We start from the raw sequence: 21,935 nt of genomic DNA, 5'->3' as shown, positions 1-21,935 counted from the left end.
TACTTTTTGGATGTTTTAGCCTTTTGGAGGTTTATGGTTTCCCTTTCTACTTTTTCTTGCCTATATCCACATGTTACTATATGTGAACATATCTCGTGGATATTTTCTCTCAATTATAACTCCATAGCTGAGGTAAGAATGCAGCACAAATGAAAACATCAAGTAAACATGTCTTAAATGACTTTTTTTTTAGTTAGAAATACCAATTTGCAGTTTATAAGTCCCCAAGAATGACATCAGTTTTAAATTACCATTTTTTATTTCTGCATTTTCTTTGCTATTTTTTAAAGCCAATAAAATAGATTTTCTTCATCTGGAATGTTCTTTCTAGCTTAAAGATAAGAAGGAGTCTAAATTGTGGGAATGGCATCCTTCTGCATCTGTTTCTCTCACAAACCTATCAAATATCTAATTTTTGGCATGACTGCTGACTCCGACAGGGGGATGACATAAACCAGCTTTGTGGTTACATGTTTCATTTTTAATCTCATGGAAATAAAGATCAGCACTGAAGTGTCCCTTCACATGTGACAATTTGAGACTCTTTTCCAAAAGCTCAGGCAGAGGGGCGTTAACCGGGTTAAATTTAACACACAGCATATGCAAAAGTGGCATGGATTTTTATGCTAAGGCACAAGACAAACCTGCCTTCAGCAGAGCCTTGTTCCTCTCTGAAGCACAAGCCACAAACAATGGGAACTGTATAACTCGGTGGCAGCAGGGTACCGAAGAATGATGGAAAATGCATACAAGAATGGGGAGATGAAGTAGCTCGCTCAAGAGCCACACATTTTCTGTTTATTTTATCTCTTTCCATAAATGCGACGGACGAGTGGAATATTTCATCCATCCTAGATTCACTACTTAGCATGGGGAGAATCCAGACTTTTCATTAAACACAGTAAATATAGTACGGAAGGTTCAAAAAAACCAAAATGGTTTGGATATGATCCTGATTGGAAGAGCTCCATGAAAATAGATTCCAACTGCTTATAAATGAGCAAGGGGGAAGGGCATGCTTGTTTTAAAGGCAGCATGGCAGAGAAACATTAATGCTGATAGCCCAGCTATCATCTATGAGATGACCATGAACAGCCTCGACAGCCAGTGTAGAACTACTCAGAAGTTCACATTTCCATAGCCCATGGAAATGTATCGAACATTAAGGACTAAGCTAGGAAAAAAACTCTTTAGTTCATTACCCTAATATTTGCTTTCCAGAGCGAAAGCCTGACTTGGCCCTTCTCCATCCAGCCTATACATCTCTCCATGCAATGTAGACTTTATGGAGCCAGGCATGATCTGTTCATCGCAGAGGCCTGATTCTCTCTAAGCACTGATATCAATATCATACATTTCAAATACAAGGGAGGCCTGGGCAGGCTTAATCCCCCGAGCCCAAGTAAACGGAACATGGTCTCTAGAAAGGCTGTTGGCATAGAACAAAAAGACAGTGTTACTGTTTATGCTTTTACATGGTTAGCAAAATGGGTCCCCATCAAAGACTAAGAAAACAGCCATGGTGAGAAGAGAGGAATGAGGTCACTCTAGGTTTCTGTCTGACCCTTATATGCAATCCAATCTTGGCTGTCATCTAACAATGTTGTATTTAGTTTGATAGATACAATTACATCTATCTAGCCAGATGATTACAGTACTGTACATCTTCCATGCATTCGTGGCTTAGCTGAATTAAAAACTACAAAATCTGTTTGTATGTGCTATGGGCTTTCCTCTTCTTCCTTCATACAGATTTCCTTTCCTCCTCTCCCTCCTGCCCAAGAAAAGGAAAGGAAAAGAATTCCCTGTAAATTGTGTATTCTGATTCTGAATTATTTTGTAAATGTTTCATATGAATCCATCAAGTCTACCCTAGATCAACTTGCATCTCAGCCAACTTCTTTACTAAAGAAAATTGATTCTTGTTTACTTCTTTCAGGAAGGAGAATCATGATGAATTTTAATAGGATAACCCCCTACTGTTAGAAAATCTCCCTCCATTGGCTACAGGAGCTTTGAAATTCGAAAGTCAGAAGTAAGCCTGGATTTTTTTAAAATATTTTTTTAGACAAGAAAAAAGATTTCTACAAGTTTCAAGCTCAACCTTAATAATTGCTCAACAGCCATATTTTTTCCTGTTTTCATCACCCCAATGAGCAGTACGTTATTCTGATACTTTGTTAAAAGACCCTTTAATTGCAAATTGACCTTCAATTTTTAACGGAATCGCCCACCACCAAGCAGTATTTTATTTCTGGATGAAAATTAATATCATTCCTTTCCATTTTAGCACACATAAGCATTTAGTTGGGGATGGTGTAGACTACTTATCAAAGTAAATATTCCTAGGAGAAAAAAAGTAGTTTTCTAAATGTTAATTCTACTAATTGAAATCTGCTAGAGAAAGAATTTATTATTTTGGATAGAGGTAAACATAGTGCTATAAATATATAGCAAAAATCCCATAGACATCATTGAATACATCGTTACAGAATCTCATATTTGGCAACAGAAAATGTACTCTATTATTTGTTGGGTCAAAAGAGACTACATATCCTTGAGAAGATTTTTTTTTTTTAATTTCTAGAGTTAAATTTATAGCGTAACAGAAAATTACTAACTTCTTCCACTACCTAGAGTTTCAAGTCACTAATTTTACTAATCCATTAAATGTATGTTTCTACGCTTAAGAAACCAAAGAAACCTGCAGATTCTGTATATTTACCCAGGGATCACTTTCCTGGTGGTGAAATGTAACCAGCTCTTTTGCAGAATGGAGCAATCACTGGGTGCCAGTAACACTATGCTACGATGTGCAGAGAGGGAAATGAAGGCTAGCTCATCCGAAGGAAACTACAGGGGAATTTTAGATCAGCAGAATGCAATTATCCAAGTTGGAATTGTTCCAGAACACCAAAGAGAACTCTAAAGGTGGGTAAATTGAATAGCGTTTCTCCTCAATTCCAGGACAAGCAACTTCATCTCACAAGACTGGTGCTTGTTCTGTTTATTCGTCTTTATGTTGTGAGTACTACTGGACACATGCTGGCCACCGTCACAGGAGGTGAAGGGTGTAGAACACTTGATCAGAATCAGGGGCATCAGATCAATAATAGGCACCCTATCCTCTTCTGCTATCCAAAAAGTGAAAGATGTTTTTAGAATCGGTTTCAACGTACAATTTATTTATCAACTGGGTACTCAGGGAGACTCTATTTTCCAGCTCCTCTTGCATCTACGTATGATCACATGACTGAGTTCTGGCCAATGGAATGTGGGTGGATATATATACTTGACTTTGAGCTTAGTCATAAAATAAATATACCACTTGATTCCTTTCTCTGTCTTTGTCTGTCTCTCTCTCTCTCTCTCACACACACACACACACACACACACACACACACACACACACACACACTTATTCATCCAGAAGTGCAGCACTCAGAGATCTCAGAGATGGTAGATTAAAAGAGTTCAAATCCCTGAGTCCCTGCTTAGAGGGCTGCTATCCAGAAGAGTGACTCAAGCTACATCACACCATGACATCAACAAGAGAAAAAAAAACACTTACGGTGTTAAGATTTGGAAGTTTTTGTTCCAGGAGCTAGAGAGATCTTGACTAATGTGATGTCCACAATAGAAATGAAATTCCTTCAAATTCCAGAATTGAGAAAGTTGAAAAAAGTTACTACATAAAACAAGAACTTCCATTCATTGCTTATGGGAGTGTAAAACTTTGCTAGTGTTCTGAGGGGAAAAATGGGCAAAAAATATTAAGCTGTAATGGCTTCGTATCTTTTTTATGCTTCAACCTAGTAAACGCTACATCTAGACTCTATCCTGACAGAAAAATCAAAACTAGTGACCAAGATCTTTGTTCCTCAGAACATGGTTTATGTTAATAAAAATATTATATCACATTAACATTAAAAAGGATAGTTAACTAAACTGTGTTTATACCTCTATTAGGAAATACTATTCAATCATCAAAAATTATATACCCAGTAGGCCGGGCGCGGTGGCTCATGCCTATAATCGTAGTACTTTGGGAGGCCGAGACAGGCAGATCATGAGGTCAGGAGATCGAGACCATCCTGGCAAACACGGTGAAACCCTGTCTCTACTAAAAATACAAAAACAAAATTAGCTGGGCGTGGTGGCAGGCGCCTTTAGTCTCAGCTACTTGGGAGGCTGAGGCAGGAGAATGGCGTGAACCCAGGAGGTGGAGCTTGCAGTGAGCCAAGATCATGCCACTGCACTCCAGCCTGGGTGACAGAGCAAGACACTGTCTCAAAAAAAAAAAAAAAAAAAAAAAAAAAAAAAAAAAAAAGAAAGGAAGAAAGAAAGAAAGAAAAGAAAAGAAACTATATATCCAGTGGCTATTTTAGCCATTCATTTATTCAATAAACTAATGTTTATTTAGTATCTATTATCGCCAGGACTTATTCTAGATGCTGGGGATATAACAATGAACAACAGTAAAATGTGTATGTTCTGATGATGTGTATTTTGTGGTGGGTAAGACAAACAATATACAACAAACAAATAAATCAATAAATGGATACTCATAATGAACTGGAAAAATGCTCCACTGACAATAGTTAAGAATATAACATGCAGGAACTGTATATACATTGTACATACATAGCCATACTCACACATACAACACCCCACATACAGAGTTAGAGAGAAAAAGGCTAGACAGAAAAACAATAAAATTCTAACATATGCATATGTAACTTTTCTAATCATGAGCAACTCAAAGTTCATAAAACATACAAATCAGTTGCATTGCTGATGTATGAATTTGAGATGTTAAGTGTATAACTCTGGTGTGGAGGGATGATCAGTTTACATAGAGTAACAGGGCAGCCAACCAGCAGCTACTTGTCAGAAGGATTTTATTATTACGAAATCAAGTAACACTCTGCAAAGTGATTTAAATTATTTAAAAGAAAACACGACATCTTTTTCACAAAATCTTAAAAAGAAAAAAAGAGGGTGATGAGTTTGGATAGAACCCAATCAGCCAGTGCTGGTCATGGAAGTGGAGAGACTGTGGCAGGAGCAGAACAGCGATGGAGGGATGCTTCTTATGGAAGTTGGGAGCCTGATGAATGAGTTCATCATTTTTTCTACCCTGAAAGTGACAAAAACTAACTCATGAAACTTTTCTGCCTGTATTCCAGAGAATGCAAAAATTACTTATCAAGTAAAAAATTAAAAGGAATTTTTAGTGCTCTGAAGTGGGCACTTAAATTTTCCACTATAATTTACTCAATCTTTAGAGATGACTTATAGGCTATGGTGGGATGGGTGAATGTGTCCATTTTTCATGTGCTCAGTATGTCCACTCACAAGTTTCAAGTGTCTGCTGTATACCACAGCATTAGCAGTGAATGTTTCTGGGCTGAGGAATTATTTAGAATTATTTTAGAATTATTTAGAATTATTTTTGTTTCAGTCTTCATATATTTCTACTTCCTTAAAAATTTTCTAAAGAGTATACAGCTTGCTTTAAAACTTAAATAAAAACAAAAATAAATATGTACATATCTGAAAACAAAAGTGTATGGCTGTCTCTTTACTCACGAGGCTTGTAAATAGGACTTTTTAGCCATGAATGGGGTACCCACTTCCATTATAAACTTACATTGCATCTGCACAGGTGTAACTGCCATCAACAGTGTCTAGTTGTTGGCCCAAGTCCATGATGATCCCACTAGGCCATCACCTGGCAGGTGAGCTTAGGTAATGCCTTTGGGCTCTGTACCACACCCCTTAAAGATGCACAAATCAAGATGCTTAGCCCCCTGAAAGAGTGACCTCTCCAAAAAATCCATTAGTGTTCATCCATTCATCATTTCTGATTAGACCCACACCCTCCAATGAAGTCCGCAAATAGCATTTCAGAAGCAGCCTATTTCCATACAGATGGAGAAGGGAGCTTATTCTTCACTAAACTCAACGAAAAATCTTGGGGCATTATGCACACATGCAGAAGGGGCTGCAGTCCTGGACGTATCCCACCAGAACTCACTGTTGGCAACAGAGGAGGGCTCTGAATCAGAGGGTTGGAAGGAATCTAAGTAAGACATCTAGTCCATCACCCTGCCTCCAGGCAATTTTCCAGGCAGATGGGTATTTATCCTGTTCTTAAAGCTCTCCACTGATCCTAGGGAAAAAGACAAGGGTATTTATATCCATGATGTTTTCTAACCAAATGTGTAATATTTGCCACCTACACCATCTGCAGCAGTTCAAAATGTAGTAAGATTGAAAGTTAAACTCATTGATCTCAGCAAAGATAATGAAATAAAAATGTTTTGTATTATATACTATAGTTTTTCCCAAAGTTTTTGATGAAGGATTCATAAAATGGCACCAGTAGTTTAGGGCAAAGAACAAAGAATTTGTTTGACGATTGACAATCAGTACAGTTTCCAGAAATCAGGTAGGAAAAACTCAGTTGCTAGTTATTGCTCTTAGCACAGTTGTGCGCAAACTAACACCACGGTCCTAGGCTTACTCTCTGGGGAATTCATTTAACTGTGTTTTCTTCCCTGGCTTTCACCATAGCTCACCTGTCTCTCAAATGTATATCCTTAATCCCAAATAGTTTAAGAGAAAATAAATTATCAAAAATTCATGTTTTGCATTGGGGTCAAGGACGTCCTTTCTCTGCCCCTCCCATTACGAGCACAATTATTTTTAACAAAATAAACATAATCCTTTGTTTAGTGTTTGGATACAGAAATGAAATTTGAAGATCTGGCCAGATTTTACGAAGAACTGCCCAAACTCCAATCCCTTAATCTTCTTATTCACAGAACCTGTTTCTTCAGATTTTGAAACGTGAGCTATTTAAGATTCAGTAGGTCACTTTCTCAGATGCCTGATATACTGATGATGGTGCTTAGCAACCTCTAGTGATTTTATTGCTGCTTGGCCAATCCTAGGTTTACTCATCAAGTATCCTAGCTTTTTAATTGGCCTCAGCATACCAAGCCAATATTCAGGTATTTATCCTTGACATTGGCTGGTGAGCAATGATATCATCTCCAGCCAGACAGGGTTCAGAGCCCCAAGAGATCACAGTTGGCCCCAGTTTCTGGGCAGGAGCATGGTCAAGCCAATCAAGGTGAGGTACATCTGTGAGAAACTCTGCTCTATGGACAAGCCTACAGGCAAACCAGAGAAAACCCTGTCTCCAGCATCTAGCCCTTAGTTCCAGGTGTCATAAAACTGGCCTGGAATGGTCCTTACATTTTCTCTGGGCTCACTGCTAGAGGCATTAGAGACAATAAAGTCTCTTTATTTAGGAAAGCTCTTTCTCAAAAGCTCTTCCCTACTGGGAGTGAGTCTGGCATTCAGAGGTTACCCTAGAAAACTTCAGCCTACATTTTATCGAAGGAACCATGATTTCAGACATGAGTCACTGAGAAGAATCAGTTGTATAGGATTTAGTCTCCCTAACACAGAGAGTTGGTGAAAATGGCCAAACTTAGTTATACACTTAGTGTGCATAAAATGGCCAGAAAAAAGTTATGGCAAAACTTTTCTGCATGAGTCATCTTTCTTTCCCAGTAAGCAAAACAGAAATGTAATAATTGTGTATCAAGTATAGTAGTATAGTGGAAAGAGAATCACCCTAGTAGTCTAGAGACCAGAGTTCTAGCCATCTCCTGCCACTTGACACTGATATAAGTAAGTATAAATTTACTCACCTATAAGACATAGTTCTGGAAAATTTCCAAGATAATCAAAATGCAAGGAGCCCTGGCCATGTAGCAAACCAGGAGTTCCCATCTGGCAGCATAGAGTGAACCAAGACAGGCGAGGTAGTAGCTGGGACATTCTATACCCAGTCCACTGAGATAGTAAATGCCAAGGTCAGATCAAGCCAGCATGAATATCTAAAAGTTATTATCAGAGAGTGAGACACAGTAGCACCTTTTCTAGGGGAAAGTGGTTCTCAACATCTAGCAGTACCTGAGTTGTCACTCGAAGAGGATGATGGACAAAGTAGTAGAAGTAGGACCCGGCCTAGCCCACTGGCTGGCAGGGCCTAAGGAAAGAGAAAAGAGCATGGCCCAGCTGATGGGGGTGGAAGGCAAGCTGGCCTCTAGTTCCAGAGAGGATTGACTCAGGGAACCGGAGCCAAGGAACTAACCCAGGTCACAGCCAGATGAGAAAGCAAGTCACCGTTGGAGGGTGATGGGTAGAGAGGCTGAGGCCTGCCTGCTTCCTACGTGTTGTTAGAGAACACTAGTTGCTGTATCCCCACTGGGCACCCACTGTGCTAGGCAGTAGCACCAGCACACCCCATTCCTTTGTTATAACTCTCAGAGGTAGCCTTTGCTGTACACACTAGAGGAAAACAGCCAGTATAACATTTCCCAAAAAAATGCTCCACGGACTAAGAGCTCTAAGGCTAAACAGATAGCTTGGGAAATGTATGCTTTAGCTTTTCCTTTATACTTTTAGAGAATCACAGTGTACATTAAAAGCTGTAAGATGTCCTGTATTAAATAAATCATTTTTCATTAGCCCAGAATTTCCAATAAAACCACCTCTCTGCCACCTAAAAAATAAGCACACATACTTGTTCTTTCAGAAGCATTTACATCTTTCTGACCTAGTGTTTGAAGGAATAGACTCTGAAAATGTATGAGAAATGTGTGTGCTTTGTAATACAAAGAATTAAGCAAGTATAAAATCTTAGTACCATGGTCGATTTATGCTGATGGAAATGAGGAAAGTCATGGAAAGTAGAAGCCATGAATGAAGTAGCCGCTCTTGAGAGTCTGATTCGGTGTACATCCACCAAGACATTCATCTTGTGTAGCTGAACACCTAAATTTCTGGCATGATACAGACCACAGATGGGGGATATATTTGGGTTTATAAAAAATATACAAAATGAATGAATGAATGGGAAAAAGTAGAACCAATATTATATTCCATCCGTGTAGAATAAATTTTATTTGGGTGGGGGGACAATAAACTCCTCCCATACTACGCTCAAAGAGTGGTAAAGTTGTACCAGAATGGGCCTCCCATCACAATCACGTGTTCACAGAGTTCTCTGCCAGCCCCTTCCAAGCTGACAATGCCTCCTTACAGGGACTCTCTGATGTTCTCCTGTCTGTCCATCTCCAAATCAGAAACTGTTCTGGGGCTATTGCCTCTGCAGGAGACTTAGCTCCTAGGCAGCTGGGTGTATGCATTTGTTGGGGTGAGGGAGGAGGGAAGGTGGTCTCAAAGGAAATTCTGGATTAAAAAATAAATAAATAAAAAGGTTGTTTTAATAAGGAGCTTCTCAGAGCCTTTAATGTGCTAATGTGCACTGTGGTTTTCTAAGAACTGGCTGAGGAGCACAGGACATACTGTACAGAATCTTCTAAGCTATATATTTTTCCATAAAGCTCTTTGTCCATGAAGCATTTGTTGGGGGTTGGGGGAGCTGCACTGGCTTCTGTAACTTTCCTTAGTGTGCTTAGCCATAGCTACCTCTAAGGGTTATTTTAAGGAATGAATGAGACAACGGGAATGATATTGCCCCGCACAGTCATACCTAGCACAGTATCAACAAATAGTGTTCCTTAATAACTTGCAGGTATTGGGGAGGCATTATTATCCTCATTTTGTGAGTGGGGAAACTAAGGTTCATAAGGTCAGGAGATCGAGACCACAGTGAAACCCCGTCTCTACTAAAAATACAAAAAATTAGCCGGGCGCGGTGGCGGGCGCCTGTAGTCCCAGCTACTCAGGAGGCTGAGGCAGGAGAATGGCGGGAACCCGGGAGGCGGAGCTTGCAGTGAGCCGAGATCGCGCCACTGCACTCCAGCCTGGGCAACAGCGTGAGACTCCGTCTCAAAAAAAAAAAAAAAAAAAAAAAAAAAAAAAAAAAGAGTTCAGTGACATGACTTTCTTCAGTAAACAGCCAGGCCTAGGGCTTCTGCCTCCAAATCCTAAAAGCATTCTCCTTGCCACTCCTTGCGGCCCCGAGCAGTTTTCACTTTGTAACTATATCGTTACCTTTCAGGATGTCACGTCCACCCAGAAATCAACTTTCCGTGAAGCACTCTGAGTAAAGCCAGTGGGAGCCTCGCGTCTGTGGATTCTATTCTTTTGAAGGCTTGTGATCAGCAGACATATGCTGTCCAAAGCTTCCCACACATGCCACTTCTGAGCTGGCCTATCACTGGGGGCCTGTGCAGTGTGGTCTATTTGAGGCCAATAATCATATCACCATTGTAATGAGTGGCAAATCCTATGTAATTTACACATTAAAAGGAGGCTGAGATGCATGGAAAAACCCAGCCCCCATTTGTCTAACGAAATTAAAGCTCTTAGCCAAATACTGGTACTGAAAAGAGATGTTTGGGAAGGGCTCTCCCGCCCCTGCCTCTGAAGAAGAGGGTGAATGTTCTTTATTCATGATCCTGCCTCTACCTAAATCACTTCCACAATGAGACCTCTAAACCAAGGGGCCCTGTCTGGGAGCATGATTTACGCATAGCTGAGGCTGGGCGAGGCTTACAAAGGCATTATGACTAGTTATTTTCAATGACAATTGAAGGAAAAAATAAAGCAGCAAAGATATTCTGTGGTTTGGATGGCAAAGCACTAAACTGCCCTCTGCCTCCACCACCAACTGACATAAAAGAAGGTTTTGATCCACACCTGATAAAGCAATTATTTTAAGATATTTTCATATTCAGTGGTAACTGGACAGTATCATGAAACAAGTATAAATGATATGGCCCTTGGAGCAACTGGGTTGAGCATAAGCTCTTGAATGAACCATTGGTCCCATGATAAGGTAAGAAGAGGTGACGGGTTCTTGCCTTCAATGACTGCCCGAATACTTATGCGTTCCTCCTTGGCTTTGAAACTGTCTGAAGTCATGTTGAGTGAGATAAACCAAAACACGCCAAATATAATTGGATTTAAGTGCAAAAATCAAGAATCTACCATGATAAAGCTAGTTAGCGTATAGGATGCTCTTGTTTCATGCATGAGTGATTAAGAATATGAGTGGTGGCATTGAGGCAATAATCTGTGTATAGGGATAGCCAGAGCATATAGAAAAATAACTAATAGCCTTTATCCCTGGCTTAAACAACTCCTCAAAGGCAAACACATTTGAAAAATATAATGCAGTGTGCACACACATACTCACACCCACACCCCTGAACCAGAAAAAGAAGAGTGTCTGGAGAAGTATATGTCCATTTTCCTTACACTGTGTAAAACTTTGCACAATCCAGACACTGTCTGATTTCAGCCTCATTTCCTACCAGTCTCCCTCACTCACGCCTTATTCTCTGGCCGCATCTTTCTTTTTCTTCCTCAGTCACATGGAATTCATTTTTCTGTTTTGAGGCATTCTCTGCTTGTAATATTCCTCCCCAATATTCTCACACAACTAGCTCTTTCCCATCTAACAAGATTCTTGTGGGTTCTAAGCACATCAGATCAAACATATTAAAATATACTCACATTGCATATTGAGTAGAATTTATATAAAATGATAACAGTTGAGTTGCAGTTGATTAGTTACAATTGACATTTTGTATGCATTTAAATAAATATTGTTGGTTTCAATTTTGCTGTATTCTTTTCATAAATTAATGCCAGTAATATTTTTCCAGGCCTGAAACACTTTCCCAGGCACTGAAAAACTCTTAGTCGCAGGCATTATGCTTATAATTCTTAGTAGATAAAATAGTCCTGCTTTCATCATTGCAGTTCTGGTCAAATGTCATCAGTTGCTCAGAAAAGGTATTTTCTAATTATCTGTTACCAAAAAAAAAGAAAACAAAAACAAACATACTCATTCCATACTCAATCACTCTTTACCATCACTTTATCTGTTTCCTGATATTTATAGAATGCCTACTATATGCCAGCTCATTCATTCATTCAACTGATTTATTGAATGTCTACTATGCTAGGTCATTCATTTATTCAGCTGATATCTATTGACTGTCTTCTGTACGCCAGGCACTCTTCTAGGCAATGGGGATGTGATAGTGAAAAAAACAATTGTGTCTCTGATCTCACTAAGTTTACCTTCTAGCAGCAGGAAACTCATAGTAAACATTCAATACAGGGTAGCTTCAGATTATGAAAAGTATTTTTAAAAAAATAATGGTAGGCAATAACAGCATGCAGTGAGTGGTTATTTTGGACAGAGTCCAAGCTTAGTAACAAAAGCTTTTAAGTATAAATTAGATGCCTTGATGCAGATCATGGGACAGAAGAATTTGGAACTCACCCATGAAGCTCTGGATGAGAGAAGTGTGTGAGTATCACCAGCCCTGAGGAAGAGAAACAGGAGACCCGTATGAGAGCCCATCGTGGCAACTCATATTTTTACATGCAACTTACATGCAACTCTCATTATAGAGCATGAGCTTTAATCACTTTCAAGAAATCATTTCATCTTTCTAAAATCTTTAGTTAAACAACATCTCCTGGTGTTATGATAGACAGACAGATACCTGGGCCAAATGAATCTTATGAAATTGTGAGTTATAATTCTTGAATCCAGAATAGTTCAACTCAGCCATTGCATAACTCTGACTTAATTAATGTGTGTATGATACGTTAGTTATCTTCACTGATTTTCTCAGGAACTTCATTATGTAAGTAAGAAATACATTATCCCTGTTTTGTGATGAAGAAATGAATACTCACAGAGGTCACCTACCTATTTTAGATAGGATTGGTTAGACTCATGGTACAGTAGCAAGCAACTCCTAAAGAAAGAAACAACTTTTGTTTCTCTAACACACAAAGTCCACCACAGGTTAGGTACCTTCCAAGGCAGTTGTTTTCCTTGCAAAGTGTGTGATGGTTAATTTTGTGTCAGCTTGACTGGATTAAGTCAACTTGACTCTGATAGCTGGTAGAAATTATTTCTAAGCATGTCTATGAGGGTGTTTCTAGAAGAGATTAGCATTTGAATCAGCAGACCCAATAAAGAAAAGAAGAACCAAACACACACACACTCTCTCTCTCTCTCTCTCTCTCTCTCTCTCTCTCTCTCTCTCTCTCTCTCAAGCTGGGACATCCATCTTCTCTTGCCCTCAGACATGGGAGCTCCTGTCTGTCAGCTTTTGGACTCTAGACTTACACCAGCAGCCCCAACCTGGTTCTCAAAACTTCAGTTGTGGACTGGGACTTACACTGTCACCTCCCCTGGTTCTAAGGTCTTCGGTTGGAATTACACCACTGGCTTTCCTGGTTCTCCAGCTTGCAGACAACAGATCATAAAACTTCTTGGTTTCTATAACTATATGAGCCAATTCCCATGTTAAATCGCTTCTTTTATGTCATCTTTTATATCCTCTTGGTTGTGTTTCTCTGAAGAACCCTGACTAATACACAGGGGCTCAGCAATCCAGGCTGTTTCTATCTTATGACTCTACCACCCCAACATGAGGCCTTGTTATGGGCAAGAAAGGACTGAACTAGTACATAGGAAGTTTCACTAGCTTAGCCCAGAAGTGACACACATAATTTCTACACACCATTCATTGCCCAGGACTACTCATACAGTCCATTTATATGCAAGGGATTTGGGAAGTATAGCTGTCCATGTTCCCAAGAAGAAAAGATCTGAAATGAAATTTGCCTCTGCCACAGTGCCCAAGATCAAATAACAAATAAAATTTAAAAACTAAGATTTGCTTCAACCTGATGCCAACTCCAGTAATTTTTTTTTTAATTTTTAATAGAGTCAGGGTCTCTTCATGTTGCCCAGACTAGTCTTCAACTCCTTGCCTCAAGTGAATCCTCCTGACCTGGCCTCTGTAAGTGCTGAAATTACAGGCTTGAGCTGCTATGCCTGACCAAGCTCAGTACTCTTTTCATGATTCTATCTAAGCTAGAAGGTAAGGATTAATTTTTTTTGTTATTTCTAGGGCCCAGGCCAGAATATCACTGACATATGGAAGATGCTCAAACAGGGAGAGAGGGAGAGAGAAGGAAGGAAGGAAAGAAGGAAGGAAGGGTGGGAGGGAGGAAGGAAGGAAGGAAGGAAGGAAGGAAGGAAGGAAGGAAGGAAGGAAGGAAGGAAGGAAGGGAGGGAGGGACGGAGGGAGGGAGGAGGGAGGATGTTGTTACTTCTTATCTTCAGGATTGACTGATTCTTTAATGCACAGTAAAGGATAGATATGATAAAGTCATTAGTTTCCATCCACACAGTGTCTTTTGGCATTATTAAAATGAAAAAGTGCAAATGTAAAGACCAGTGAAGTCATCTTCTAGTCTTTAACCCCATACGTACTACAAATAGCTTCATCAATGAAAGAGGAGAGGAGATTCAGAGAAGATTACATAGTTCTCATGAGGAGGAAATAGAGACAAAAAGGAATCCATTTGGAACTAGATTGGTGTGTATAATTTGCCATGAGTTCTTTGGCAGAGGTGATATGCAAAGTAAATGCTACAGCAAAATTATTGAATAATAAGAGTACTGTATTTATTTCTCTCTACACAATTTACGGTAGAATCAAAGGAGTATGCTTTACACAGCCCTTACAGGAAAAGTAAGACAGGGACAAGTAGAAATAAATTAAGTATCTGCCATTGATTGTCATGGATAGCACTAGCTTATTGAGCTAAAACTTTATTAGTGTGCTATAGTTGGGATGATGATGGTCTTTTTATTGTTTTTGTGGTAACTCTTTATTTTAAGTATCTTATCATTATGAATTCATTTAGTATTGATTGCAATAGCACTGATCATAAAGAATTAATTTGGCATTACCATGGATGTCATATGCACTTATACAAGACTTCGACTGTAATTCAAAATTAATTAATATGGTAAAGTGTTATTGCTTTTGCAATTCTGCAATTCTTATAATGTATCTAAGGTATTTTTTTTTCTAGCAGGTGGATCCTAGCAGAAAATCTATGAAGGCATTCTCCTCTGGAGGGGAATTTCATTTAGTGATAAATGGGAAATTTCATCTTGTTTAAAAAAAATTATTTTCATGTCAAGACATTTGGGATTCCAGTCCCAGGATTCAGGGTTATGGAAAAACAAAAGCCTTGAGTCCTGGAAAATGATCTTGTGTATTGGGTGTTCCCACTTGCTTGGCACAGCTGGGATGAGCTGCATAATTGAGAGTTCATCTTCCTTGACATCTTCTGTCTCTCACCAAGAATGATTTGTCCCTGTCAGAGCAAAAGGCCTCCAGCAAAGGAATTCCATTTACTTATAATGACGTGGAATTACCAGAAGGTACAATTCAGGACACACTTCCAGCAAGTTGAGATTGTTCAACATAGGCATGAGTGGGAATCCAGCAAGAAGAATCAGGGTCTAAATCAAATGGCACGTGTCTGGAATGCCCATCTCTCGTCTTTAGTTAAAATCCACTCTGCCATCCCCTGCTGCTGCTGCCTTTCTGCCCTACATGGGGGCATGCATAGACACATTGGGATATCATGCTGTAGATAGCTGATCCTACACATATCTGGATTAGGGTATTTCTCAAGGGATGCTACAAAAAAACACCAGGTCTAAATGTCCTCCCTTGATCCCCAGTATAGAGAAAATCTTTGCAGCTTCTCACTATTCCTATTATAAGATGCAAGTGTTATGTAGTTGCAATAGAATAATTCATTAATTCACCAGGGATTCATTGTTAGGCAATCCGACACATAAAATTGCTCTGACTGAATAAAATACTGGAGCTTTAATGGAGAGGTGGGTTCTAAGGGACAATCTGGAACATGGGATTGCCCAATGCCAGTATGGGAGGTTCCAGAATCCCAGGGACCATGGTGGTGACTGAGAGGAGGCAGAAGAGCACATATAACTGAAATGGAATCTGGAAAAAACAACAACTGACCACGGACAGTGGAAGATCAGCCAAAGAAGCAGGCCAGAGACCAGCTAAGGTGGTTTAGCCCAGGTGGGGTCAACAAATAGTAGCTGGGAGATAGGAAATTCACAGGACCCTGACAATAACTGACAGCTACCTGTTCTTAGTGGAGATTCTTACCAAAAATGAAATTAGAATACAAAGTAGAAGGTTGGCAGCAAAAATTGATAGGCCTTTGCCTTCTAATAACTTAGTTAGTATCTAGGCAGGTAGGAAGGCCCCTGGTCAGAGCCCAGAGCCAGGCCAGCAGATATGGGCAAGGCAAGATGGTCAGAAACTCATAGTTGAGCTATTTGTGACATCCCCAAACTAATGGGCCCTGTCATGAAGTTAGCTGGGGATGTCAGATATAAAGAGACCAGTTCCAGAGTGGTCAGGGATTTCTAGGCTATTAGAAAGAAATTTTTCTTAGGATACCTAAATCTGCTTTATTAAAAGCACCTTTAGAAATATTAAAAGTCAGTTTCCTCATGTCAAATATGTGCCACTTGTAGTTTTAAAGGTATCCCTCTGGGAAACCCAGGCTCAGAGTCAAAGACAGTTTCAGACAGCTCCTCCAAGCTATCATCCCTCTGTCCTAACTGCCACTGTGCTTTCTCCTGGGGAAGTCATAAAAATAGAGAGAAGCCACAGCATTCACTGGCCAAACCCTTTTTTACGGTTGTGTGGAAATGCTATTATCACCCTTGTCTTAAGTAGTAAATACCAGAAGTTTTTTAGTTGGTATAAACAACAAAGATTATTCTACTGTTTCCGTCTGATACCAAAAAGGTATCTAAAAGTCTATTCTTATCTTTCTAATTACTGATATTTTCTTTGTGACAGTTAATAACACGCTGGAAATCAGATCCCACAGCTGCAGAACAGAAAAATCTAAAGTCCAGAATTCGCCTGTCCCTCCAATTGGTTAAAGACTTCAGGAAAACGGAAGACTGAAGCTCGCTGAAGTAATTTGGTTCTTAATACCTGAAATTAGCATGTCCCTTGATTATAGGTGTTTCAGGGTATCTTCAGTGTCAGCGACACTCCACTTGCTGACAAACACAAGTTCAGCAGCTCGCAGCGCCTGTGGGAGAATATGCATTCACCCTTTAAAATGAGCAGAGGATGTCGTGGAGGTAAGAGGGTATTCTTTATTTGTGCTATGGGAAGCAATAATGGAGATTTACAGTTCTCCAATATAGCATAGGATTTCCCAGAATGCTGACTAACGGAACCACTTGGAGGTTTATTGATGTCGTGCCATATTGAAAACACAGGTTTATTAATAAATAGCTTCATGAGAGCGGAAGAAGCAAAAGCAGGTAGCAAATGACTAGCTGGCCTGCAAAACAGGAAGACCATGTGAAAAAGCATGTGGCTTGAGGCCTGGGACCAGGAGATTAACTGTAGGGATCACCTAAGAAACTTAAGCATTCAGGGAAAACATTCAAGTGGAATCTATGCGAACAGAGCCTTTTCCTTCTGTTTGCAGGTTTTAATAGCCACAAATGTCTCTCAGCATTTCCCTCCCTTAGGAAGACAATATCAGAGTGCTGGCACCGATTTCTCAAAATTATACTGGCAAAAGATAAACAAAGCTTAAGATATAGAAATATATTTTACACCAAAAAAAAGGAAAAAAGAAAAACACACTGAAACCAAATCCTCATATTTCTTGGCTCACAGTAGCAGGCTGACTAGTTACCCAAAATGAGCTTACTGCAAAATCACTCTGTTCTCACCACAGGCACAATTTACCAACTGGGTGCAGCAGACACCGGGCTGGCTCCTGAACTTCTCTCCTCCAATTAAGCTGCACAACCTGTTACCATTTTGCCAATGGATTCTATTTACTTAGGTTCTGCATAACTTGCCAAGTGCTCACTCTGTGGAATTCCCAGCAAAGAGAAAGGAACAATTGGGGGAAATTTTTGTTAACATCCTTTCTTTTAACTTTCCATAGCAGAGGGGAATGCATCAACATGGAGCAGATGCGCTGAGACCAAATGCTCTCTTCCTCATGATTACAGTTGGTTATACCTGTGGATAGGCAAGCTAATTCTGCCGCAAATGTGCAAGAGAGGGTAGTACTAACGTACAATGTGTGGTCCTGGAGGCTTTGTTCCCACGTAATACGGTGCTTCATTTCACAAGACCTGGCACACAGAGAAGAACACTGAAGCAGACAGCCTCGTGCAGTTGAAACTGTGGTCTCTCTCTGTATGGCTTAGAGAATGCCCTGGTTCTCAGCATTGTTGACACAAATATTGTGGAATGTCTTTGTTGGAGTTGGAAAGTAATGATTCTTTCTGCTTAATGTGTTCAGTGACTCCTTACCCTATTGTTTTCTGCCACTTGAAAATGCCCGAGGATGTCATTATAACTACATGTATCAATATTAAACCTTTACAAACGGTTGACTAAATGAGCATTATTATCTTTGTTTCTGAAAATAGTGTACCTTTTTACTTCATTTATCAGTAACTAGGTGTAGTCGATTGCACTCTGGTATTGATCCCAATATCTATACCCATCACAGACTACCTTTCCTCAAGGTCATTGTGAGGTCAGGTTATGATCAATATGAATTGACTGTCTGCAAATAAATTTATATAGCTGACATAATTGCAAGTAATACCTTTTTCAAATTAAGGTGGACCATTTTATGAAGCATATGTGTTTGAAACATTAGCTGCAACATCATCCAACTCTGCATAATGAACCAATCTCACTAGAATTTACAAGTCCTCTTTGTGTAACTGAAAGCTGTGTAAGCTCCCCGATAACCATTTCTAAATAACACCTGCAGAGTTTCAAGCTTCGGGTTTAGCGTAGATGCTAATTATGTTTTCCAAGCAATGGCATTTTCCTATGTAGCCCTTACATGCAATTTTATTTCCAATTTTCAAATCTCATTTCTATCAATGCTATTTCAAAGTTCAGGGTGGAATGTTTAGTCAACCTAATCAGAGGGCCACATTTGGTAAAACCAACTTTCTTGAGTAGAAACAACATTATCAACTGCAGAGTGGTTGCCAGTGCCATCTCTACCTCTGTACCATGGGCCCCTCACACTGCAGGGAGATGCACTTGTGATCAGCCTGCTAGCCACTGGATGTCACTGACGCTTACATAAATGGAGCTTAAGGGGCATTTATCTGACTGTAAAAATCATGACTTCAGTAGAAAGCAGTTTAGCTAGAAACATTTCACTCAGGCAATTTCTAATTTCAGAAAAATAGGCTCATAAAGCTCACAAAGGCGATACCCAACTTCAAGCGTGATTAGTTTCAGTTGTTTGTTTCAGCTTTAACTGGGATATGAATAAACAGCAAGTTTTGGGGGTGCATTCCATTTTGACAGCAGCTGCCAGTCTGCTTTTAAAGGGACACTACCCAATCAGGTTTGTGATGTCCTGAAATGCTTATCAGCAAGTTCAAATCATAAAACAATAACTTAGAATATCTTTTTAATTCTACAATTATTCATTTTTGTTTAACAGCATTTAACTGTTTTCATGAAAACATACTCTTAACCAAAAAAAAATCCAAGGTTATTTCAAGCACTTAACATGTACTTCTTTTGGTACAAATAATTCGGATTCAGATTTTAAATAAGAAGTGGGACTTTGTAAAGCACAATTAATGATGACAAGTGTCAGAAAAACATCACTGAATGTACTGTAAAATGGCTTCCACCATAAAATTCATTCTCAAATCAGATTATGGCAGAAGAATATAATTTTCCTTGACAATTTCATGAATTCTTTTTCCAGGACTTATCAAGGAAACCAATCAGACCTATCAGTAGATAGTGCAGTGTAAATATGAAAAGATGCAATCGATTGGAAAGTTCAAACAAAATAAGGATTTATCTTTTGTCTTGAATATAGACACAAAGCAAATGTAGTATGTGAGTGGCTTGGAGAAAAGGCACTATATAAGAGCAAAGAATTATGACAAATGACATTGCAACAGACATGCTGCCATCCCAGAGCTTGAGCCATTTGAGAAGCTATTTTGAATTAATAACGCATGCCATCGTGATTACATTTGCTTAGCAGAAACATTTTAAGAAATAACAGCCTGCAAAAGGAAACTGAAACAATGGTTCTCTATCCTTATATAACGTACAATTGCCATTCTTCTTCAGAGAGAAAAGGTTCAAATTCTTAGTAACTAAAGCCCATACATATTCTTGTTTTTAAGTGACTATGTATTTGTATATGCAGCAAAATCAACTTAATATGCCCCCCAAAATAAAGTATTATATGACAGGAAATATACATTTATGGGAACTAGATCCACCACTGGTATCTTACATTGTTAGAACTGAAGTTGCTGTAGAGGAAGTGAAGTAATTAAATTCAATCAACTTTTGGTACAAGTAACCCAGAGAAGGCTAAAGCAGCAATCCACCCAATCCATCATCCCCCTTTTCTCCTCCCAAAAAAGCCAGAATCACGAAAATGCATTATGTGTATTTGGGAAATGTTATCTGTTGCTAAGTTGATTAAAAAGCAAAGCTCTCTACTCAAATAATGAAGGCCAAGCAAATAGGGCGCACATTGCTCATAGTTCAGGTAGCTGGGAACACCTGGAATCCCACCTTTAGGCAATTTGGTGCTTGGCAAAAGGCAGAAGGTAACATTGTAAGGAGTTCCCTTACTCTCTCTTAAACTATATTTCCACCTTAAATAAAGCATGCAGCAGCAGTAGGTAAGGTGGTCAATGCCATTAAATTCAAAACCTGAACGTATTGAACTTTCTGCAATTATACACGGGTCATCTCTGGACAATATGTTGGCCATCTGGTAGCATCTGTGCCGTTCCCTCTAATAGAGTTCCTGCTGTGGCTCGAGGCCATGGCAGGCAGCGCTAAGCAGGTCACATGTTGTGTCTTTCAGCCATATTTAGGTCACAATTTGGGGTGGGAGGAGGCAGGAATTATCTTTTTGCACAAAGGCAATAAAAATGAATAATCCCTTGTAGGTATCTTGGGTTTTGTTAAATAGATAGGGGGTAGATTTTAGTTTCCTTCCATGCTTCCCAAGTTGTACAAAAGATAAAGAAAAATGTCATATGCTGAAAGCTAAATATTTGTCTGTAAGTTTCCTTTCCCCAAAAAAGAAATGTATCTTTTTAAATAGTGGTATATCTGCTGTTGTGGTGGTGGTTGTTGTTGTTTTAACCAAAGGGAGGAATGGAAGAGGAAATTGAAAATCTATTAATTAGACTTTAGATAATGGATAGGGTGCTGAAGAGCCTAGAAAGCGGGTATATTATAGAAAAGTTTTTTGGGGAGAGGGGAGGTGATAAAAATATCAAAAATATATAAACATATATATGCTTATCTTTCAAATAGGGGTCGTTGGAAAGTATATACACATATTTTACCTTCCTCTAGATAGCTATTGAAAGCTTCCATCCTTATATTAGTTGACTCACAAAATGTCAAAACTGATACATGCAAGCCTTAAATGTATACAAAAAATTCAGCAACACTGAGACAGAATGCTTTTTTCCCATAGTAAAATCATTCTAGACATATGAATATAAAACTACAAGTCCTATTACTTCTGACATCAGTATAAAGTTTCAACCTGGCTTATTTACTGATTATCCCCACAAAAAAACAATTACAACGAGGCACATTTTAAAAGTGTGAACCTTACATGTATTATCCAAGTTTGCTTGATATAGATTTTAAAATGCAATATGGACAAGACTCAAGTACGACATAAGCAATTCCAGTTTGACATCAATTAGTGAGTAGCTTTTACTCTTATAGACATATTTATAATGGAAAGGAGTGCATTTAGACTTTAAGGTCCTGCCAACTAATCAATTTGATGAACTAATTGATAATAAATGTTAATTGACAACTAACAGCAGTCAATTAATTGCATTTCAAATGCAGCTCCAGGAAGCTGAGTTGAACATTATTCTACCTCAATCTACTCAAATAATAGCTCAGCAATGACTTTGCAACAGGCTGTAAAGGTCAAAATGGGCTAGCCTTTTCCTTATTGTGGGATCACGG

General features: G+C 39.1%; 1 protein-coding gene across 1 annotated transcript in view; it reads right to left on the bottom strand.

The window, feature by feature from the left end:
* Positions 1-21,935, bottom strand: part of LOC126932656 (uncharacterized) — a 262,990-nt gene that overhangs the window by 186,539 nt on the left and 54,516 nt on the right. The window contains exon 3 of the mRNA XM_050751745.1: positions 12,287-12,329. Coding sequence (XP_050607702.1) covers positions 12,287-12,329 — 43 coding nt within the window. The remainder of the gene's footprint in view (positions 1-12,286; positions 12,330-21,935) is intronic.

Source organism: Macaca thibetana, chromosome 12 (assembly GCF_024542745.1).
Source record: "Macaca thibetana thibetana isolate TM-01 chromosome 12, ASM2454274v1, whole genome shotgun sequence".
Taxonomy (NCBI): domain Eukaryota; kingdom Metazoa; phylum Chordata; class Mammalia; order Primates; family Cercopithecidae; genus Macaca; species Macaca thibetana.
Note: the sequence above shows the minus strand (reverse complement) of the source record. Positions and strands in the feature narration are given on the sequence as shown.